At 37.2% G+C, this 23681-nt stretch overlaps 2 protein-coding genes across 5 annotated transcripts in view; one reads left to right on the plus strand and one right to left on the minus strand.

Annotated features, from left to right (window-relative positions):
* The window catches only part of GTF2E1 (general transcription factor IIE subunit 1), a 42543-nt gene extending 31703 nt beyond the window's left edge, over positions 1–10840 (minus strand). Inside the window, exons 1-3 of one of the 4 annotated variants that reach the window (XM_055085060.1) lie at positions 10667–10840; positions 5629–6106; positions 4050–4121 (exon numbers count right to left, since the gene is read on the minus strand). In XM_055085060.1, the coding sequence (XP_054941035.1) occupies positions 4050–4121; positions 5629–6076 (520 nt within the window). In that variant the 5' untranslated portion in view covers positions 6077–6106; positions 10667–10840. Of the gene's footprint in view, positions 1–4049; positions 4122–5628; positions 6107–10483; positions 10575–10608 lie in introns of those variants that run through there. The other 3 variants (XM_055085062.1, XM_055085068.1, XM_024120441.3) reach the window with 3 other exon arrangements.
* Positions 10841–10943: 103 nt separating this feature from the next.
* The window catches only part of RABL3 (RAB, member of RAS oncogene family like 3), a 38761-nt gene continuing 26023 nt past the window's right edge, over positions 10944–23681 (plus strand). The window contains exons 1-2 of the mRNA XM_007104843.3: positions 10944–10999; positions 16753–16844. Coding sequence (XP_007104905.1) covers positions 10954–10999; positions 16753–16844 — 138 coding nt within the window. The 5' untranslated portion in view covers positions 10944–10953. The remainder of the gene's footprint in view (positions 11000–16752; positions 16845–23681) is intronic.

Genomic DNA, 23681 nt, shown 5'->3' on the forward strand with positions numbered 1-23681 from the left:
GACATATATGCACTACCAAATGTAAATTAGATAGCTAGTGGGAAGCTGCCGCATAGCACAGGGAGATCACCTCTGTGCTTTGTGACCATGAGAGGGGTGGGATAGGGAGGGTGGGAGGGAGGGAGATGCAAGAGGGAAGAGATATGGGAACATATGTATATGTATAACTGATTCACTTTGTTGTAAAGGAGAAACTAACACACTATTGTAAAACAGTTATACTCCAATAAAGATGTTAAAAAAAAAAAAAGTTACATTATAGTAAAAAAAAAAAAAAAAAAAAAAAAAAAAATCAGCCCTAAAGCTTTTGGTGCAAAGTGAAGTGTAGCAGAGAGAAGACACCTGTTCCTTACTATTTTTCTATAAATAGTTTGTATTTTTTTTTAACTTATTCTAGTAATCACCTTCCTTCTGTCCCATCATCAGCCTCCCCAAAATGCACACCTCTGAGCTTTCCAGTATAAGTTTCTAATGAACCCATCCTGGGCAAAGATTCCAAACCAGCAACTGAGCAAAGTACTCCTAGAAAGATTTCTTTTTATGCTTGTTTGTCTGTGTTTTTAGCATTTCAGGAATTGGAAACACTGCTTATAAGACATCTTCTTGCCTTATGTAGAGAGAGATGAAAACAGGAAAAAGCCTGCTCTATGAAGGTGAGCACGAAGGAAACAAGTCTTTAAGAGGCTCATGAATACAGGACCCTAACAGTTTTAAAATGTTAGGTTAAAGGAACTGAAGAGGAATTTCAATGATGTGGGGATCAGGAAACTGATCTGTCTAAATCAAAAAGCATTCCTGCAGTCACAAGGAAAAGAGGGACTCGTGATTTACTGCCAAACTTAGAAATGAATATCCCAAGTAGATAAGGACTTTACTTGAATATTGAGTGACTCAGAACTAACCACTAGAAGAGGTCTGTTTCCACTGTTGGCTATTTTTAAGAGTTATTTATTGGACACATTTTAGAGTCAGTTTTTAAAGACTTCTTTTACACTAATCCTAAAATTTACCTGACTCTAAGTCTTTTCCACGGAGCCACACCAAAGCTGAATCTCCACGAAAGCCATCGTATCTTCCCCAGTACTCATTTAAAACATTCTGGAAACCTATATGGCCCTACATATATTTATTACTTTGTGAGATGCTCCAAAACCTAGAGTATAACAGACATGTGTGTGTGTACCCACACACATTTGATGAGTTGAACTAGATAATTTCTTAGCTCCTATTTATAAGATTGTATTAAACAAACATTTATAAGATTCCTTTTTTAAAATTTAACTTACTTCAAAGTTTATATAAAATGGGATCCCCTGGTCTCTAGGTGAATTCAGTAACAGGGGCTCCCAAACTATTTCTAATTAAAACACCTAACAATTTTACCCAACCCACAATAAAACTACATTGCCTATGTGCCTTTACAGAAGCTATAAAACTATTTTTTCACCTAATATTCCCACTGCTGAGAATCCTTAAGGACAAACTTTAAAAAACAAGAATAAAATGCTATATATACAAAAATATTCAAAGTATCATATTTATACCAGCAAAAGAAAAAAAAATACAATCAAAGTGCCCCAAAGGGGTGGAAAGGAAAACAGGGGAGAAAATCACACCTAAAAACATATTTAGAACACTAGATAGAAACAGGAGAGTTGGTACATTAAGGGAACAAGAGATCACAAACTATTCTTGACTATGACTGTAATTATAAATAACACATAAAAGGGTAGTGGTTTTGTCGTAATTTTTTCTCTTCAAAATTTTTTCTGGCACCATGGCTGCATAATTTTTAAATTAATATTGGAAAATATAAAGCTATTTCCATATCATCTAATTTTAACACCTAAAAAGAAAATACAATCTCGCCCTCCCTTTTGGGGAAGCATGTTGCTGAATTTAACTTAGAAGTGTCATTAATGAAATCACTGTGGTTGAGACTGCTAAAGTAGAAATGCTAAGTCTCTTCACACGGTCAGAGCCTTGCTAAATCTAAAACATGCATTTATGAACCACAAGATGCTATTTTGCTGACTGATGGATTTCATGCCATGCTACCTTTGTTCTGATTACATAAGAACCCCATATTTCAGAAAATAAAACAGTTGATTTTACCTGATTAAGTTTCTGAAACCAGGGACTAGTGGGCAAAAGCTAGGCTATTCCATTTTAATAAAATTAGCAGGTGTATGGACCTAGAGACTGTCATAAAGAGTGAAGTAAGTTAGAAAGAGAAAAACAAATACCGTATGCTAACACATATATATGGAATCTTAAAAAAAAAAAAAGGTTTTGAAGAACCTAGGGGTAAGACAGGAATAAAGACACAGACGTAGAGAATGGACTTGAGGACACGGGGAGGGGGAAGGGTAAACTGGGACGAAGTGAGAGAGTGGCATGGACATATATACACTACCAAATGTAAAACAGATAGCTAGTGGGAAGCAGCCGCATAGCACAGGGAGATCAGCTCAGTGCTTTGTGACCACCTAGAGGGGTGGGATAGGGAGGGTGGGAGGGAGACACAAGAGGGAGGAGATTTGGGGATATATGTATATGTATAGCTGATTCACTTTTGTTATAAAGCAGAAACTAACACACCATTGTAAAGCAATTATACTCCAATAAAGATGTTAAAAATAAAATAAAATTAGCTATACATATCAAGCAGCAAGTATTGGGAGAGTTCAACCCCAGAACACCAAAGGCAAAATCTAAATGGAAAGTATGGAAAGAATCTACAATTTTCAGGAAAAAGAGAGGCTGGGGAGGGAAAAGCTATAAACCGAAGTAAGAAAATTGCTGGCTTATGTGTGAATTAATGCCAGTAAAACAATTCTTGCTGGACCCAATTTCCTGAGCCCAGAATTCCTGGATACTCATCTACGAGTCACTACTCTCTGTCCAGTGGCAGAGTTGCCCATATACTTGAGTTAAGAACTTTTTATCAGAGAAGAAGTAAAGCCTAGAAGGCTTCAAATCTAATTCCTGAATACCCCCAATTGCTAATATAAACCATAGTTTATAAATCTAAGAACTGTTGACATTGAAATGGAGATAGAAGCCCATTAGATACCTCGATCACTGGTCAGAAACACCATCAATCTCCAATAGCAACCAAGAAATAGAACAGCTTTGTACAGCACTGGCTTCGAATGAAAACTGTTTAACTATTAATTTAAACAGAGAATAAATATTACAGCAGAAAAACTTACCTCCTCCTCCTCTGATACACATACCAAATGTTTATTTCTCGTCTTCTTCAAAATGATGGGGAGAGAAATGAATACTGAGCAAAACAGGAGGGGAACAGAGGGAAAAAGACCAAGATTTCTAAAGGGAATGTACAGGAGAACAAGGGAGGGTTGTCAAGGTACTAATAGTGGAAAAACAAAACAAAACCAGACTGACAAGGAGGTTGGGGGGGTCTAATATCACCCAATCATCATATTCTCTCTGTAAAGGAAAGTCCAAATGAAAAACCAAATTATAATCAAAAGGCAAGTATATTCTCATAAAGAGGGTTCCCAATAATTAAGAATTTTCAATCATGGTTATCTCAGGCTTCACTGAGACATAACTGCCAATTAAGTTGACTATTAGTGCTGGTTGATCAGGGTATCCTCCCATGAGTGATACCAATGTAAAGTGACTTATTCTTGCTCTCCTGAACCCCTTCTTTCCACCATCATGTTGACCGTAACCCTCATATTAAGAATACAGTCGCTGTTCAGACTGGCCACAAAACAACTGTTTCAGTTTTAGCTCTCTTTCATAATATGTTTTCATGCTCCCTACCCTATTTCAATTCCCTCACACAAATAATCTTGACTATATTTGGTCAGGCCATCTCTTCCACAAGGCACCTGTTGATTACAATTAATTTCATTCAGACACAAACCCTAGGTAAAATTCGAAGAGCATCATGAATCAAACTCCTAAATACTGATATATAAGTAGTGGCATAACTTCCTTTTAGAAACTTTCATGAAATTAAATAAGAATCAAGTGATGCATAAATGTAGTAGAAGTGTATTCCTTTCGATTACCCTCTCTGAGGGACTGGGTAACACCTTCACTGCAGTCAAGAGTGACGAAGACGACCACTGTAACACCAACATCTGCAGAAAATCAAAAACCAGAACCCAGAGCTCCTTTAAGAAATCTGTTAGAGTGAATAGCAAAAATCACGAGACTTTTCTAGTCTATTTTGAAAGAGCTCCACATATAGTTTACAACCCTCCTCTATAGTACACTCAAGCAATTCTTATACTCAGGATGGCTAAGATTTTCTCATAACCAAGACCTCTCCTAGTTAAGCCCTTTCAAGGTAAATAGTTAGGTTCAGACAAATTAAACATTTAAGACAAATGTGAATTCTTTAAATAACTTTTCATCCAAGATGACTGCTTCACAGTAAATAAGGGAAAAAAAAAAGTCATAGGCCATCACTGCTCTTTTTCTGAATAATCTTAATTGATACTGGCATTATTTCCCATTAAAATTTTTTTAAATTCTTTAAAATGTACAATATATAACATATACAAAATTAAACATGTACACAAACCTGTAATTTTTTTTACAATAAAACATTTCATGTATAAAAGCTTAAATTATATTTTTCAGATAGTTATTTTAAAGTCAGATCTATGGACTAAAAAGTAACCTATACTCCTGAATTCAGCCATAACAAAGGGACAACCTAACTTAACAGCTGTGATTCTTTCTATAGGTTTTTATAAATTTTTAACACAAAATTGATCCATTTGAGTAATTAGTAAAACTATAGTCTCTTTTCCAGTTTACAAATAACAACATAACTATACCACCTAGCACTTTAAAGTGTCCCATGTTAATGTTAGACATGTATTTTTAGAAAAAACATGCTTTGTAGATTCTGTGTTGATTAGAAAAATCCTTAAAACTAAAGTATTTAATTAAATGAAGCAATTTATAACTCCTGTTGACGATTCGCTTCCATTAATGAATAGCTAAGAAACTAAATATCTATTGTTAACTTGCAAAGAGTGCCCCTCTTATTTCATCTAGCTAACTTTTACTTATCTTTTAGGTCCCCGCTGTTTAAACTTCTTTGAGAGGCCTCCCCAAATCCACATTAGATGCCCTAGTTATGTCCTCCTGATAGCACTCTGCACTTCCACTAACAAAGTATTTAAGTTCTAATAATACATATTTATTATAAGTGTCTGGCAGCGACTGGCACAAGTAGGTACTCAAATATTTGTTGAATGAAGAGTTCAAAAGTAAACTTAGTAAAGTCAGAACAGCCTCAAAGTGATAGAGAAAGTCAACCCTTTAGATTAGGCTGCAGTTGTAAATAAGGGATGGGGGTAGAAACAGAGGTAGAGGGCCATGGGTAAAAGAACAGTCCATGGATGAGTACTCCCTTGTAAAGAAGAAAGCCTTTGCAACAGCTTCTAAAAGTAGTATGACAGTCAAACAGGACATTAAGACTAAGAATGACTGTACGCTTACTTACACCAATATATCCACTTTTATAATAATATATATGATCAGTTTAAAAACTAGATGAATCAACTTAAGAAAAAGGTTACATACTTTAAAAAGTTACTTAAAAGAAAGATTCATAAACTGGAACAATCTCACCTGTCATGGGATCAAAGAGCTGATTAGCTTCTAAATCTGTAAAAGTACTACTACAGACGGGACATTTGAAGGAAGCCCGGTTGGTGGAATCTCTCTCATCAGTTTCAATCCTCCTTCTCATGTGGTCCAATTTATATTTTACCACATTAACAAGAGTACGATAATTGATAAAGTAGTAGTTGTGGCGAGTGGTTTTCCCATCTGCAGCAGTCTCTACCCTCATTCTGCACTTGATGAATTTGTCTCCTTTTAAATTATTCAAGACTGATCGAAGTTGCTTCCGATCAAACTTGAGCAGCTCCAGCATGTCCTCCTCTTTAACACAGGGGTTTCGGATCAAGATGTCCAAGGCCAAAGCATGCTCAATGCCATAAAACCCCCGGATCACATACTTGGCCAACCGCTTCAATGCTGCAGGAACCTCGGTGAGGACATCTGGATCTGCCATCTTTACCAGTAAACTTCAACTTTAAATGTACTGAATTCAGAAAAAAAAGAGAAAATTAGCTAGGCATAAGGACAAAGTAATCATTTTAAATCTAGAATAATCAACCCATTAGGTAGCTGGTAATCGCTATTCTTGGAGTGCCACAAAGGTACTTACAACATTGTTTTTAAAAGACTTATAATGCCTAAGAATTTAACAGAGAACAAGACTTTCCTCTAGAGTACACAAAACATTACACCTTAAAAGCTTGACATATTTCTTAAATGGTTACTTTCACGACCTACTGTGTGTTTAATTCCAAAAATTAACATTACTTATAGCAATGATATACTATATCAAGCTCACTTTATTTCAGAAAGAGAAACACAAAAATCTAAACGAAGTCTCATTATTCTTAATGCTACAGATCTTTGGGAATGCTGGGAAAAAAACCCTGAGAAACTTAGCAGTTAGCATATTCTTTTAAGTGCCTTTATTTCTTTTCTTGAGTAAAAATTTTCTACCAAGATAGATTCTAGGATGTTTTACATAGTCATGCTCTCACAATAAAATCACAACAAACCAATAAATGCCTAAGTAATCACCAGCTGGGATGTTTGGCAAAATTACTGTTATAAATCTGAAAGAAGTTAACAATTATACCCAGACAGCTTTACCAACCTTGAAAAGTTAAACGACCAAATAAGCAAATGCTATACGGTTCTAAAAAACAGTAACAACAAACACCAAGATATCCTTAAATACTGGATCCCCTGCAGAACAAGTAGAAGCTAACTGTACCCAGAAAGCTGTCTTCTAAATGCCCAAACTGGCATGGGCTAGACTTTCATGTGGTTGTTAAAAAGCCTGGGATTTGGAATTAGAGTCAGAGAGCCTTGTTTTAGTGGCTGTGTGATCCTGAGCAAATCCCTTAACAACTTCAAGCCACACTTCATTCTCTGAGAAATAAGGATAATATCAACTACTTCAATGAGGTGGTTGTGATGAATAAATGAGAATGTAATGTGCTTAGGAAGCACCTGTTAATAAAGACACCATCTATATCAATTTAATACATCTCAAACTAAAAATGGCCAGGCACACAGACTATATCACACAGACTATATCAAATGAAATTTCCCTACACTATAAGGAAATTTTTAATGGACATCCTATTGAATTATTTCCATAGGGAATCATATTGTTATTAATACTAGTTTCTATTGAATCTTTTATTTAAAATCAGTAGTTATCAACCCTATCACCCTATTTTATAAGAAACAGTTTTATATCCACCGTGTTACTCTAAAAAGATATTCCTAAATAACCAATGAATACACATGTGGTGGGGGGAGGGTAGATATAATACCCTACCTTTAATAAAGGAAAAATAAAAGGAAAGTCAGTTATATTTTGCATTGTAAATACTCTGGCATGACTATATATAAGAGATAACAAAGTAGCACCTAGATCCAAACCTGTAGTCCTAGAGCCTTCCTGTCATCCCAAGGCTTAAGGATGCCAAGCAAGTGCCTGGGTTCAACACCAAAGTAGTAGCATAACACACTGCCATATGCATTTTATTCTTTCCAATTTGGCCTATACATTGAATTGAACTTAGTTTCTGGGTTTTTGTTTTGTTTTGTTTTACATGGTCAACAGTTGGCAGAACACAATATGTGGCTTCGGAAACAGACCAAAGGATGGAAGACAAATGTCAAAATAACCTACTTTTCCAGTATTATTTCCTACTATTGTACTCCCCTCCCTGACCCTCCACCCCATATACTCCATTTTCCAGGCCAATGGTTCTCAACCCTGGCTGTAAAGCAGAATCATCTGGGGAGCATTTAAAAATACCCACCCTGGGCCCCATTCCCAGAGATTCTGTTTCAGCTGGTCTGGGCAGGCCAGAGTAGGCATCTAACTAATTTTTAAAGCTCCTTAGGTGACTCTAATATACAGAATAAGTCCCTGACCACTGTTACCAACAAATTGGGTAACCTATTACATACCTGGCCAAAGCACATCTTGCATGGGGAGGGCCCTGGGCCACATCATTCAGCCTGTTATCTTTGCCTGAAACACCCTAGGGGGCCCTAAAGATTTGAGAAAGGGAGTGACATGAGGACTCTGTGGTCCTATAGTTTTAGGTTTTGAATCCCAGTTCCGCCATTGCTTAGCCTGTGACCCTGGAAAATTCTTAGTTTCAGCTTCGATTAACAGTGCCTTCCTCATAGAGTTGATGTATGAGATTAAATGAGATAATTCATGTAAAGTGTTTGACTTTCAAGGCTGGCATCATAAGAGTTCCATTAAGTACTGGCATACATAACAAGACTCCCTACTTAGAAAAGTGACTCTTACAACAATTTGACAAATGGCTGAAGTGAAAATGGAGGCACTGTGGAAGCATTAAGAGCAATAATAATCAAACCTAAACTACGAAAGACAAGAAAAAATTACAAGAGGACAGGATGAATGAAACTTATTAGAGAAACAAAATCAAAAGGACCCAATAATACATTGGAAATGGAGTTACAGAGTAGGAAAATTTTAAATATCTATTTGGGGTTTTTTTTCCCAATTTTTTTTATTGTGATAAAATATACATAAAATTTACCGATTAAGTATTTTTAAGCAGACAGTTCAGTAATGTTAAATACATTCATAATGTTAACCAACTATCACCACGAACCACTTCCACAACTCTTTTCACCTTGTAAAACTGCAACATTATACCTATTAAACAATAACATATAGCTATTTGTTTTAAACCAGTGTAACTAGAAAAGTACTACTATGAGAAACAGGTTAACACCTAAAGAGGAACAGGTTTGGAAGAAATGAGGCATTCATTCAGTTTTAGTTACTTGTCTTTGAGGAAATACCACAGAATATTACTGTGAAGATGTTCAGGAGATGGCTGAACAAATGAAATTGGAACTCAGCAAAGAAGTCATGCTGTGCCACCTTGCTCAAAATCTCTACACCCTAAAATCCTCCTTCCTGAACATTGTGTTCTCTCCTTCACTGCCTCTACTCCCCCAATTATGCTGAATTTCCTCAATCTCTGGATTTCATAGTACTGAGATGAGAGGTGTCAAACTGGTAGTCTTTGCCACATCGTTTGACTCAAAGAATGCTTTGAAAATTTTCTGAATTTGTGGTCAACATTAAAAATCATGAGATTTCACATCAGTTTCAATTTTTCAGGCCCTCTTGAGAACTACAAATATCTGCGGAAAAAAAATGAGACCATGTTCCCACATGGAAACAATTAGCTAAAGAGCAGCTGACATTTTTAAACAGGCAAGGAGCTTGGCTGGCCTCTGGAGACTTTTCAGTGTGTAACCTCTGGGGGCCAGGCCTTGTTTCTTCTTTTTAGCCTCAGAATCCATCAGTCACCTGCCAGCCTCACCTACCACCCTACCCAGCCCAGACCCCCAAAGGCAAATTGGTTTTGCTTTTGAACCCTATGTATTCTAATCATACAAACACCGGGCAACAGAGGTGGAGGAGCAAAGTTGAAATGAATGCACTCTCTGTGCTTGGTCTACCCTCCTCAGCTTCATCTCCGGCCACACTGGCATTCTCTCAATTCTGTGAGCCACACACATGTGTTCCCTACTTCCAGGCCTTTGCACATGCTGTTTTGCCTGCTCCCATAGCTAAGTCCAAAGTCCCTTCTCCTAATCATCCTTCACATCTCAAATGACATTTCCTCAGAGACACCTTCTCAGATTCCCCTTAGTAGCTCAGAATGATCCCCCCCACTTCACATGTTCCCATAGTTCTTTCCCCTTTTCGCTGCAGTAAATAGACTTATACGTTCTCCATGTCTACCTCGGAGACCAGGAGATTAATCTTGTTCACCACTGACTTTCCAACGTGCAGCACAGCTGGTCTAGTACTTCCATAAAACTTTCAATAGGTCTCGTAAAGCACCTTTTCTTCAAACATGCCCACCCTGCCAGCTTCCCCCCAATTCACTTCCTCCACTGCAGCTTCCAGAGTAGAAAAAGGGTATTGGAAACCCTCTTCTTAAACTTCAAATGGTTTTAAGGAGGTGAAAGCATCAAATTCGTGATTGTAAAGGATTATGCTGACTGCAGCGTGTAAAAGAAAAGAAGGAAGGAGTGGATGTGGGGAGTCCTGTCAGATTATTTCAGTATACTTCTATTCCAGTTCCAGAAGAACTTGGATTCTACACAACCAACTGGCTTTCTCGGTTACCATATTTCACGGTACTCTCCACGCCTTCATACATACAGTGGCATATCACCGCGAAACCTCCGAACAAGCTGGCCTCCACGAGCCCGGTAATGTTCACCTCCTCCCCACTGTGACACCCCGACACCTTATTTCCCCTCGGACTCTGCCAGCTGAGTCCAGAGGACACACTCGGCGCAGCCAAGCCCGTCCTACCCGAGGTCGCACATGGGCCGCTCCGGGTCAATAGTTCTTTGGAAACCAAGAAGAGAACCGAGTCAAGAGAGCAGCTAAGGGGGAGGAGGCTAGCTATGGAGAAAGGAGCGAAAAGGAGAAGACACCTTGAAAGGCGGCGCCGGGCCAGGGAACCGAGAACAAGGAACAGGGAACAAGGTTTACCAAAGCGAATCCTCGAACACTCCCACTACAGCTTCCCTCAGCGCCTCAACTACTGGTTTAAACGAGCCACGCCACTTCTGCGACAAGGAGAACGCCCTATTCCTGCGACCAGCTTTAGAAACCACCCGCTACTTTTAACCAGGCGGGCCAATCAGCACAGTGAGGCCTTCAATCAAGACAGTCACGCTCCTATTGGCCAATGACATTGAAGACTCCGCCTTCCAATCCCAGCTCTGATTGGCCTATAATCCCGGAATAGGCGTTAACCTCAGGAAGGCAGTGGCAAGATGGCGTCCCTGGATCGGGTGAAGGTGCTGGTGTTGGGAGACTCAGGTGAGCCGCTTAACCCACCTCTGGGGCTCCCGACACTTTTGATTTATCCGAAAATCCTCCCCTTTCACTCTCCCTTCACACACCCACCGACTAACTGACTCCGGCCCGTGGCTGAATTCCCTCTCAAGGCCTAAAGACTACACTTCCCAGAGGACTTTGCTCAATTTAACGGAGCGGCGGCATCGCACGGGTGGGGGGCGCGGAGCCGGGGCCTTTCTCTGATTTCGCTGGTTTCTACGTCGGTTTCCAGGGCGACCGAAGCCTAGTGATCCTTTGTTTTAAAAGATCTGCGGAGGTTGAGTGTTGTACTGGGCGCCGTGCTGAGACAGAAGTTTGGACTTTGCCTTTAATAGATTTTGTTAATTAAAGAAATCAAATGTGCACTAAGAAGAATGACTGTTCCAAGTGCTTTGCATATATTAACTCTTTTAATCCTGAGATCAGTCCTATTGTCCCATTTCACAAATGACAAATCTCTTTTACAAAAAAAGAGATGTAAATGACAAAACTAGTTTGAGCCGGGAGTCCACATACTTAGAACACTAGCCCATATTATTTCGTGAAGTATCAGGTGGTAGACCTGTTTTACTCTCAACTGCGCTTTTTTCTTTGTTCTCTTTAATCTTAATTGAAAAACTGTTATGTGCTAGGCTGGAAGAAATAGAAAAAATAAGATAAGGGCCATTTTATGAAGCAGCTAGGACTTAATGCTAAGCCCAGTTTAATCCTAGTGTTAAAATTCTTACCTTGGACACTTGAGAACAGGAGTTGAAGTCTGTGTTTCTATCTCCCCTTCACTATCCTGTTTCTCATACCCTCCACTCCTAAGCTTCTTAAGAACTTGGAATAAATGTTAACCTTGCATTTCATAGATGTGCTTTTCTGGAGTTGACCTTTGGATGTCTGCTTGAGCAAAAACGTTGTGTCAGATGCTTGGAGGTAGAGAGGACATACCCCAAAGAGCTTGAAAACTAGCCTTACCAAACTGAATAAAATCGGTGGGGGGAGGAGGTTGAGAACATTTTCACATTGCCTGAAGATTATTTGCATTGCAAAATATTTTACAGAGAGCATTATTTAATATTCCCTTCAGAAAGTTGCATTATGAAATTCTATGAACATAATCCAATTTATGTCAACTTTAGTTCTTTAGCATGAAGTGGTGCTGAAGTTAATTTAATAAAAGCACTCAGTTTTACAGATAAAGAAAGCAACGATGGTCTAAATGGGCTTCGTAAGAGTATCACCAAGTAGGATTTAGAAGAATACAGGGCTAACACAGTTCTTCATGATATGTGAAGTGGGTGCTCTCTCTCATTTATAATTACCTTTCTATTGCATTCTATGCATCTGTTGTTCAAACTAGTCGATTTATTTTTTTCCCCCCAAAAAATATTTCCCTATTATAATACATGGCAAATGCTGAATTAGGTGCTGGGGATATAACTGTGCAATCCATGCATTACACAACAGGGTTGAATTGGCTGCTGTATTAAATGTGAAAAAGTGATCAGGCAGTTAGTAAGCTTTTTAAAATTATTATTATAGTTTAGTTGTAAAACAGAAGACACAGCCATGCCCACCAGGAAAGTGATTGATCTTGTCACACATTCACTGATGTTAGGCTATATGTGCAAAGTCAGTTATTGTCTTTTTATCAGTTCCCTTTTAACAATGATTTGCTGTCTGACAAGTTAGAATATACTTTTTACATTTCATCTGCCTTTGTATTTAAACTTCAAAGTTTACTTTTGAATAAAGGCTCATTTCCCCTGTGAAATTTTGAGGATTTCACAAATATGTAAAGGAATGACTAGGGATTTAGAAATCTGTTTGTATCCCATAGAGATATTTGATAATTTAGTAAGGAATTCTGAAAGTCTCTCTAACATGCACATACTCTTTTCTCTTTGTTCCTTCATATGTAAGGGATGAGCTTAACACATTACCAGCTCTGTTTGGAGCTGGCATTTATTTAATTATATTGAACTTTTTTTCCCCAGCAAATCAAGTGCACTCTTTTGATCTAAGTTAGTTCTAATGATGAAAACATAGAATCAGAATCTCCCAAAATTCTTAAAGTTAACCACTATTCTTGGCACTTCTGTTGTTCTTACTGTTTAAAGTTCATCCCGTGTTAGCTAACTCTTATCACCCAATGCAGTTAATTCATGGAGAGCTATACAATATTATTGCATAGAGATGTTTACTCTGACACAGTTAAGCTTAGCTAGAATTTCAAGACTTGTATCAAGCTGATAACTAAATGCCTAGTTATATTCCTCCAACATAAGCAAACCTACATGCAAACACAAAAATCAGCAATATGCCCTAAAGGCCATAGATATCAGATGCAATGCAGTAAATAAAATACAAAGCTCACTTTGAGTAGTCAAAAATCTTATGTGCCTGTATGTAAAAAAATAAAATGAATGAAAGGGAAATCTGGGAAAATGTTTGGTTCAATTACATGAGCAGCTAGTATATGAAGAGGTCATGTAAATTGATAACAGTAAAACCTAGTAGATAAATGGGTGGAGCACATCAATAGATAATTCATAAGAGAGGAAAAACAACTGGTTAGCAAAGATGAACATAATGTGTATCTTTACCAGAAGGTAAAGAAATGCAGACTAAAGCAAGATGTCACTTTTTTTTCTCTTATAAGCTAACAAAGATGAAAAAGCAACTACATACTGTTGAGGTGCAACAAGACCTGCAGGCTTGTGTGTATGGCAGGTGGCAGAGTAACCAGATAAACATTGTCAGTGTATATCAAGAACTTTCGGGCTTCCCTGGGGGCGCAGTGGTTGAGAGTCCGCTTGCCGATTCAGGGGATATGGGTTCGTGCCCCGGTCCGGGAAGAAGCCACCTGCCGCGGAGCAGCTAGGTCCGTGAGCCATGGCCGCTGAGCCTGCGCGTCCGGAGCCTGTGCTCCGCAACGGGAGAGGCCACAACAGTGAGAGGCCCGCGTACAGCAAAAAAAAAAAAAAAAAAAAAAACTTTCAATGTTGATTTCAGTTACATATTAATTTCACTTCTGGGAAGGTATACTAATAAAATGATTTTAATTTTAAACTAAAGTGTAAACAGAAATCTTTTCTTAGCATAGTGAAAAGTTCAAAGCACCCTAATATCTAATAATGAGAAAATGGTTAAATAAATCATGTCTACTCTCTGAACTACTATGGAGACATTAAAAATATTTATGAAGATTCTGTAATAACATGGAAATTTTTAGACACTAAATAAGTACTAATTAAGGCCCTCCCTGAGTACTGGAAATAAAAAATGAGTAAAACCCAGTCCCAGGCCTCAAAGAACTTAAAATCAAGCAGAGTGAATAAAATCTATAAACAAGTGTAATAGTGTATTTTAAGTGCTCTATAGAAAAATGTACAGTGTACAGTGGAGATGCAGAGGATGGTGGGTGATGTGCTTAGTTCTACCTGTATGGAGTAAGAAAAGACTTTATATCTAGGATGATGCTGAGTCTTGAAAGATTAATTCACCAGGCCAATGGGAGAGGGGAAATGGAAGGAGAGGATGGGTAGGATATTTCAGACAAAACCACCTGTGTAAGCAAAGGCTTATGTTTCATTGTTTTTAAGTACACTGTGTATATATTCACAATAACAACCTGCTTATAGAAAAACTCTGCTTATGAAATTAAATCTGCATTATTGACAGTAGTGCTCTTTGGGTGATTTATTTTCTTCTTTTTTCTGTACTTTCTAGATAGACTGTAAATAAAACTTTATATTAAAAAGTGATAGGTCCATGCACAGTAATGCACACAAAGAGGTAGGCTAAATTTTTGATAACAACTAGTGACGCATAAAGATTCACCAGCAATGCTTGTTATAATGGCATCCCAAGATTTGTTAATTGAATGAGTAACTCTACACATAAATGTACAGGGTTAGCTCATTCCCTTTCCTCTTCCTACAGATCTCAGAATACTAGCCCTAGCATTAGTAATTAGATTATCCTAAACCCAGGAGATCTATAAGAAAAGAAAGTGCTGTCCTACTGAATGGGAGAAGATATTTGCAAGCAACATATCTGATAAGGGGCTATCCAAAATATATAAAGAACTCATACAACTCAATATCAAAAAACAATCCAATTAAAAAATAGGCAGAATACCTTAATAGACATTTTTCCAAAGAAGACATACACATGAAAAGATGGTCAGCATCTCTAATCATCAGGGAAATGCACATCAAAACCACAATGAGATATCATTTCACACCTGTCAGAATAACTGTCATCAAAAAGACAACAAATAACAAGCGTTGTCAAAGATGTGGAGAAAAGGGAACCCTCATGTACTGTCAGTGGAATTGTAAATTGGTGCAGCCACTGTGGAAAACAATATGGAAGCTTCTCAAAAAATTAAAAATAGAATTACCATATGATCCAGCAGTTCCACTTCTGGGTGTTTACCTGAAGAAAACAAAAAGACTAATTCGAAAAGATGTATGCACCCCTATGTTCATTGCAGCATTATTTATAGTAGCCAAGATATGAAAGCAACCTCAGTGTCCATCAATAGATGAATGGATAAAGAAAATGTGTGTATATACACGTACAAGTGGACTATTAGCCATAGAAAGAATGAAATCTTGCCATTTGCGACAACATGAATGGATTTAGAAGGTGTTATGCTAAATGAAATAAGTCAGAAAGACAAATACTGTATGATCTCATGTAGAATCTAAAAAAAAAAATGAACAAACAGTAAAATGAAACAGACTCATACAGAGAACAAACTGGTGGTTGCTAGAAAGGAGAGGTGGGGAGAGGGGTGAAATAGGTGCAGGGAATTGAGGTACAAACTTCCAATTTTAAATAAGTCACAGGGATGTATTGTACAGCATAGGGAATATCACCAATGGTACTGTAATAGCTTTGCATGGGGACAGATGATTACCAGACTTATTGTGGTGATCATTTTGTAATGTATTTAAGGGTTGTACACCTGAAACTAACATAATATTGTATGTCAACTATACTTCAATAAAAAGAAAAGACAAGTGCTGTCTATGAAGTTAAAGGGCCATGATGTAGAAGAAGAAGAAGAGTTGTTCTCCTTTTCCAAAAGATAAGTCTGGGCCAAGTGGTTGACTGCTTTCTAAAAATCACTGTATGGGAGAACTGGAATATCTAAATATGGAATTGTGAAATGGTGAATCCCTGTCACTGATAGTGTTCAAGCATAATCGGAAAGACTGTCTAACAGGGTCTGTGGAAGGAACCTCTGCATTGGTGGTCAGGATAGAGGAGATTACCTCTAAGATATGTTAAGATTCTACAATTCTAAAATAGGCTGAATAGATGAAATCATTCCAAAGGAAAGGGATTAGTTTATTTGAAATTGCCCTGGACTAGTAGTTCTCAAAGTGAGTTCCCTGGGTCCGTACCATCAACATCACCTGGGAATATGTTAGAAGTGCAAAATCTTTGGGTTCCATGACAGACCTGTCAAATTGGAAACTCTGGGGACAGGACCCAGCATTCTATGTTTTAACAAATCCTCCAGAGGATTCTGATGCTAAATTTGAGAGAACCAGTGTCCTTAACCATCTTCTCTTTATCAATGAAGCTTATTAAATCGTTGGTATGGTATGAACACCCTTTAAACAACCATGCTTTACATATCATTATTACTGCTTATTCTCAGTCTTACTTTTGCCGTAATATATTTCAGCATGTCTTTTAAATGACTTGAGTTCTTGTATCTTTTACAGGTGTTGGGAAATCTTCCCTAGTTCATCTCCTGTGCCAAAATCAAGTGCTGGGAAATCCGTCATGGACTGTGGGCTGCTCAGTAGATGTCAGGGTATGTGCTTCTTATATTTTAGTTTTTCAGTGTCATATTAAAGGTAACTCCTTCAAATTCATGATCCAATTACAGCCCTGTAGTCAAGACTAAGTAATAATAATAGCTGGGTTTTATTAAGCACCTACTTTGTGCTAGATACTATGCCCAATGTTTTACATGTCTTTGCTTATTTAGTCTTTTTTTTTTGTGGTACGCGGACCTCTCACCACCGTGGCCTCTCCCGTTGCGGAGCACAGGCTCCCGACGCACAGGCTCAGCGGCCACGGCCCACGGGCCCAGCCACTCCGCGGCACGCGGGACCCCCCCCGGACCGGGGCACGAACCCACGTCCCCCGCATCAGCAGGCAGACTCCCAACCACTGCGCCACCAGGGACGCCCTATTTATTCTTTTTTAAACTGTAAGATATAGCTACAAAAATTAAGGCATAGAGAAGTAAAGTAATTTGATCAAATTCATTCAGTTCATAAGAAGCAGAGTCAGGATTTGATCCTAATTAGTCTGATTCCAGAGACTTCACTTTTAATTACTATGCTGTATAACTAGAGTTCACTTAACATGCTCCATAAATCATTCTGCTCGAGCCTTTCCCAGTAAGACAGGCAACTTTTGGCTAGAAATATAGTGTAAAGGCAAAAGCTTCTGGAGCCTTATGTCTAGGTCATCTGTTCTACCTTACATTTAGGAAACCCAAGTGCAGTTTCTGCTGAATTAACTATCTTCCCAGATATTTTGGTCTTGCTAATTCCAGCTATTCCTGTCCAGGCCTCTCTTGTACTGGCATACCTCTCTCCATTGAGTTAAAAAATAAATAAGGAGGGAATAGCAGTTAGCTAGATTGACAGTTATTTTCCTTCAGTTCCTTGAACCTGTTGTTCCACAGTCTGCGATGTATATTGCCACTGATTAGAAATCCTCTGTCAGCCTAAGTGTTATTCCTTTTAAAGGTAATTTCTTTTCTCTAGTTGCTTTAGAAAAAAAATTTTTTTTACTAATCTTTGCTGTTCTGTAGTTTTGCTAACCTACATCTAGGGGTGGATTAGTTTTTAGTCATCCTAGTCAGAAGTTGTATGCCTAGTATATATCTTCATTTTTCAAAATTTTTAGCCATTATCTGTTTGCCTTACCTCGTTCCTTCTATCTTCTTCTTTTGAACTGCTATTGGATTTTTGTCCTCCACATCTTTTAATTGCACTTTCATGTTTTCTATTGTTTGTTTCTCCGTGGTACATTCTGGATGAGTACTCATATATGCCTTCCAGTTAACTAAGAATCTCTTCAACTATGTCTAATCTGTTTTTTAATAAACCCACTGAGTTTTTTATTTCAGTAACTGTAACTTTTAATTTCCAGATGTTCCTTTCGGTTCTTTTTCAAATGTCAAAATTTTTCAAAATATTCTGATCTTTCATTATATTTTACTTTTTATTTTAATCATATTCAACATAATATTTTATGGTTTCTTTTGGTTCATTCTATTTTTTTCCTGGGTGGGTGACAGATCTCCTACTTGCTATATATGCAGACTCTACCTCATGGAAATTTACCTCTTGTATGGTTTGTAATTCTTGAAGATGACCACATCTTCAACAGGATTTTTTTTCTCCTCTTCCCTTTTGAAGTCTTGTATGCTGTGTTGTGAGAGTACAGTGCCTTTCATTTCTGTTGCTGCCGGAGCCCTAGAGATTTCAGTGATCCTTGTAATTTCTCAGCTTGGAATTTCCATGCAATCTTGATAATGTAAATTCCCCCCAGCATCTGATTGTGGTTTCCATTTTTCGTGGATCTTTCATCTACTTTCTACAAGGTCCCTGACAAAGTTTTTCCTGCTTCCTGAGCCAGTGGACAGAGTTTTTCCTACTCTCTTTCACTGACTGGGCTGCTCATCAAGGGTCCACATTTCAAGAAGGGAATCTGTTCTTTGTCCCTCACCCACATATACTCTCGCCTTAAAAGCTGGAAAACAGATCCCGATTCTTGGCTGGGCACTAAAACTTTGGGGACCAACCCCTGAAGCTATATCTGAATCTGGGTCAGCTCCCACTTCATACTCTAAGTTTTTCCTTCATTTCTAGCATCTGGGAAATTTCCTTTTTTTTGTTTTTCTCAAGCATGTACTTTTTATTTTTAAAAAATATTTTTATGGCATTTCTATGAGTTTGAAGTCAGAGACCTGTCTATATCATTTGAGCCTACTATGTTCCCAAATTCTTAGCTATGGAAGAAAAAGAAATTCTAGATAATGAATTCAGTGGCAACTTTATTTAAGTTTGGGAGACCCGATAATAAGCTCTGGACAAAATTTCCCTTTGGACTTTTCTAGCTCCCTTTCTGTGAGAAAGCGTAACATATTGAAAAGAAACTTCGATTTGAACTCCCACTTCCTGGGTCAGTCCCCGTATTGCTTTTGCTTCTTAAAGAGAGACTTAGACTAATCAGTTTACTTCTCTGAGCCTTAGTATGTCATTTGCAAATTAGAGGTAAATAATACCTGCTTTATCTAGCCTACAGGTTTGTAGGGAGGATCAGAGCAGCTTAAAAGGTGTGAGGTTAAGGTCTAGTGCTTTACAATTTGAAGTTGAAATTGAACTTAAATTCATTTTCCTGCCCCTCTTATCTACCCAGAGCCCAGTCTGCTCATGTAATTTACCTTTTGTCTTATTTGGGTTTTTTTCCCCTTTTCTTATTGAATTGGCTAAATCCCCAGTACAGTGTTAAATAGAAGTGGTGCTAACAGGCATCCTTGTCTCATTCCCAATCTCAGGAAATTTTTAATGTAATACCATTAAATATGGGTTTTGCTATAGGACTTTTGGTAGATATGCTTTATCAGATAAAAGTTACCTTCTCTTTCTATTTCGATGAGAGTTTGAACCACGAACCGGTATTGGATTTTATCAGGTGCTTTTGCATGATAATCATAATTTCCCTGCTTTATTTTGTAACTGTGGTAAATTATTTTGATTGATTTTTAAATGTTAAACCAACTTTGCATTCTTGGAGTAAATCCAACTTGGTCTTGTTGTATTCTTTTCAAATATCACTAGATTCAATTTACTAATACTTTTTTTTTCAAATATTTGCATCTAAATTCATGAGGAATGTTGGCCTATCATTTTCCTTTCTTATAATCTCCTTGTGGGGTTTTAGTATCAGGATTATGCTAGCCTCGTAAAATGAGTTGGGAAGTTTTACCTCTGTATCTTTTCTCCGGAAGAGTTTATGTAAGATTGGTTTTATTTCTTCCTTAGGTATTTGCAAGAATTCACAGTTAAAAACCTCTGGACCTAAAGTTTTCTTTGTGGGAGTTTTAAAATAACATTAAAGAAAATATGAAACTATTTCTTCTATCTCAATTTTGATAACTTATGTTTTTGAAATAATTTGTCTGTTTCATGTAAATTGTCAAAAAATTTGTTTTTATATCCTCTATTGTCTTTCAATATCTGTAGGATCTGCACTAATATTCCTTTTTTCATTTCTGATATGGGTAATTTGTGGCTTTTCTCTTATTTTCTTGGTCAGTCTTGCTAGAGGTCTATCTAGGACCAGTTTGGGGCTTTGTTGATTTTATCTATTATATGTCTGTTTTCTATTTTATTAATTTCTGTTTTTTTCTCTATTATGTCTATACTTTCTTTGGGTTTAATTAGCTGTTTTTTTTTCTAACTTCTTGCACTGGGTAGTTGTTTCATTGGTTTTTTTCAGGCTTCCCTTTAGAAAGCTCTAAGGCTTTAAATTTCTATCTAGGCACAGCTTTAGCTGCCTCTCTGAAATTTTGTTCATTATCATTCAGTTCAAAATACTGTCTAATTTCCATTATGATTTCTTCTTTGACTCATGGGTGGTTTAGAAATGTGCCGCTTAATTTCCAAACTTTGAGAATGTTTATTATCTTTTAATTATTGATTTCTAGCTTACTTTCATTGTGCGTAGAACATGTGCTGTATGATTTCATTCTTTGAAATTTGATGAGATTTGCTTAATGCCAATTTTGGTAAATATTTCATGTGCACTTGAAAAGAATGCATATTTTGTAACTGTTGAGTGCATTGTTCTAAATATATCAATTAGGTCAAGTTTGTTAGTCTTTTTTTTCAAATCTTCTTTATCTCGATTGATTTTCTTTGTTGCTTGTTTCATCAGTTGCTAAGGAATGAGTATTATAATCTCCAACTATAAGTGTGGATTTGTCTATTTCTCATTTTAATTCTGCCCATTTTTGTTTATATATTTTGAGGTTGTTTTACTAGGTGTGTTCTAATTTAAGATTGTTTAAACTTCCAGAAGGATTTAACATTTTATCATCATGATATGTCCTCAGTATATCCAGTAATACATTGTACTTTGAAGTCTATTTTGTCTGGTAATAAAACAGCTAAATCCACTTTTTTCCCCAGTTTTATTGAGATATAATTGACATATAACTATATTAGTTTAAGGTGTACAACAAAATGATTTGATATATGTATATACTGAGAAATGATTACCACAATAAGTTTAGGTAACATGCATAACCTCACATAGTTACCATTTTTTTTCTTGTCATGAGAATTTTTAAGATTGTGTTCATTAATGAATGAATGGATAAAGAAAATGTGTTATATATACAGTGGAATATTATTCAGCCATAAAAAAGAAGGAAATTCTGCCATTTGAAACAACATGGATGGACCTTGAGGGCATTATGCTAAGTAAAATAAGTCAGAGAGAGAAAGACAATTACTGTATTAGCACACTTAGATGTGGAATCTGAAATAACCAAACTCATGGGAACAGAGAAGAAATTGGTGGTTGCCAGAAGTGGGGGTAGAAGGGGGAGAGGGGTAATATGGGTGAAAGTGGTCAAAGGTACAAACTTCCAGTTATAAGACAAATAAGTTCTGGGGATATAATGTACAACATGGTGACTATAGTTAATAGTATTATATTGTATAAACCAACTTATTTTTAGTTAATGTTTTGTGGTGTATCTTACTTCCATCTCTTAACTTTTATGTTTCCTGTACCCTTGTATTTACAATGTATTTCTTGTAAATAAGATATAGTTAAATTTTGCTTTGATAACCAGTCTGACGTCTTAGTTTTTTAATTTGATTCTTGGACCTTGCCCCCAGATATTCTTTTTTTTTTTTTAACATCTTTATTGGTGTATAATTGCTTTACAATGGTGTGTTAGTTTCTGCTTTACAACAAAGGCCCCCAGATATTCTGATTCAGAGTTTTACATGATGCCCAGGAATCTACATTTTAAAAAGCACCTGAGACAATTCTGGTGCAGGTGAACAGTGTTTTGAGGAACACTGGGTAGGATGTGGAATCAGTTTTCCAAGTGGATTTGGAAGTGGTTAATGACAGGACTTAGAGAGGCAAGGCTATGAATCAGATGCTGACAGGGAGTAAAAGGTATTCACAGTAAGGGAAGAGGGAGTGAAGGGAGTATAGCTAGATAGTCCAAAGCCTCATGCAAGGTATTTCCTATTTTTCAACTCCAGGGTAATTTGAATGTGGAAGAGTGAACAGCATCCATCTGAGAGGGCAGCTGGAGAAGTTTTGTCTTCAGGGTAGAGGCTGGCATCAGTTAATACAATGAGGTTGAGGATAAGAATATAATGGAATTTTAAATAATCATGGAGTAAGTTTCTAGGAGAGAAGTGGAAAGATTTGGAAGAAGGAAACAATTGGGATTGAATAATGGGTAGAGAAAGCAGAAAGCAGTTTGGGAATCAGAATATGAGAAACCAATTAAGGACCCAAAGTATATGGTAACTGAGGATAACAGGTCTTGAGTGTAGCTGGTAGCAAAATTTCCAAAAGAAACTTTGTCTTAGCAGCCTCCTGTATATGAAGGTGGAGACTCGGGGTGTATCTGTAAGGAGTGCTTCTACGTGTGTCCCAGAGAGCAGATCAATATGAGTTTAGTTAGTTCCCAAGACCCTGACCAAGTTTTAGAAGTAACAGTAGCGATTTCCTTTGGAAACCCCTGCTTTTGGAGAAAGTGAAATTGAAGTTCCCTTGAGTTACCTTATGAAAGACTGCCGACTTTTGAACTCCCTCCATAGTTCCAGGGAACAGTGGGGAGGACGTAAAACTGCCCAAAGGGAGACTGGAATAAAGGCTACAGTAGAAGACATGTGTCATGTAATAATGTGACGGATTTTACTGTAATTAGTGTGTTACTGACTTCTTTAAAGCCACACTGGCCTGAATTGCATTACCGTGGAAGAGTTGGGCATGTAGGGCTGAAAGTGATCTTGCTTTTATTACTCTTCATTGAATTGGGCTGGTGGATCTGTCTTCTTTGAGAAAAATGCATTTCTTGAGTGACAACATAAGTAAAAGGCATTTTTAAACGATAATCTTAAGGAAAGTTCTGATAGACATGTAAATTATTTTGACTGTTGTTGTAATAATGTGAACAGTTTTTCCCTCTAGCAAGGATGATTAAATATGATAAAGCCTTTACCTAAATAACTTGAAAGAACACTTTCTTCTGTAGCAGCTTTTATATTGCAATTACAACTTCTGTGTCACTGAAACCTGACAGGGGATCTCCAGAATCAGTGTAGATCCATAAATAACACACTCTTCAGAACTCTTAAAAACATTTGCCCCGTTTAGCTCATTTCACATCTGTTAAGAGCCAACTAAAAATAGAGATGGTAAAGGTGATAATGTAATTGTTTAATTTCAAGTACTGGGTGCAGCTAATAAGCTTAAAGTATGTACTCAGTAATTATTAACATTTTGGATTTAGTATGCAGTGCAGAGGTGTTCATAACTGAACTGAAGGGAAAAGGGAGAAAAGTTTTATTTTGTGGTATTCTTCATTCAT

Source organism: Physeter macrocephalus, chromosome 1 (genome assembly GCF_002837175.3).
Source record: "Physeter macrocephalus isolate SW-GA chromosome 1, ASM283717v5, whole genome shotgun sequence".
Lineage (NCBI taxonomy): Eukaryota > Metazoa > Chordata > Mammalia > Artiodactyla > Physeteridae > Physeter > Physeter macrocephalus.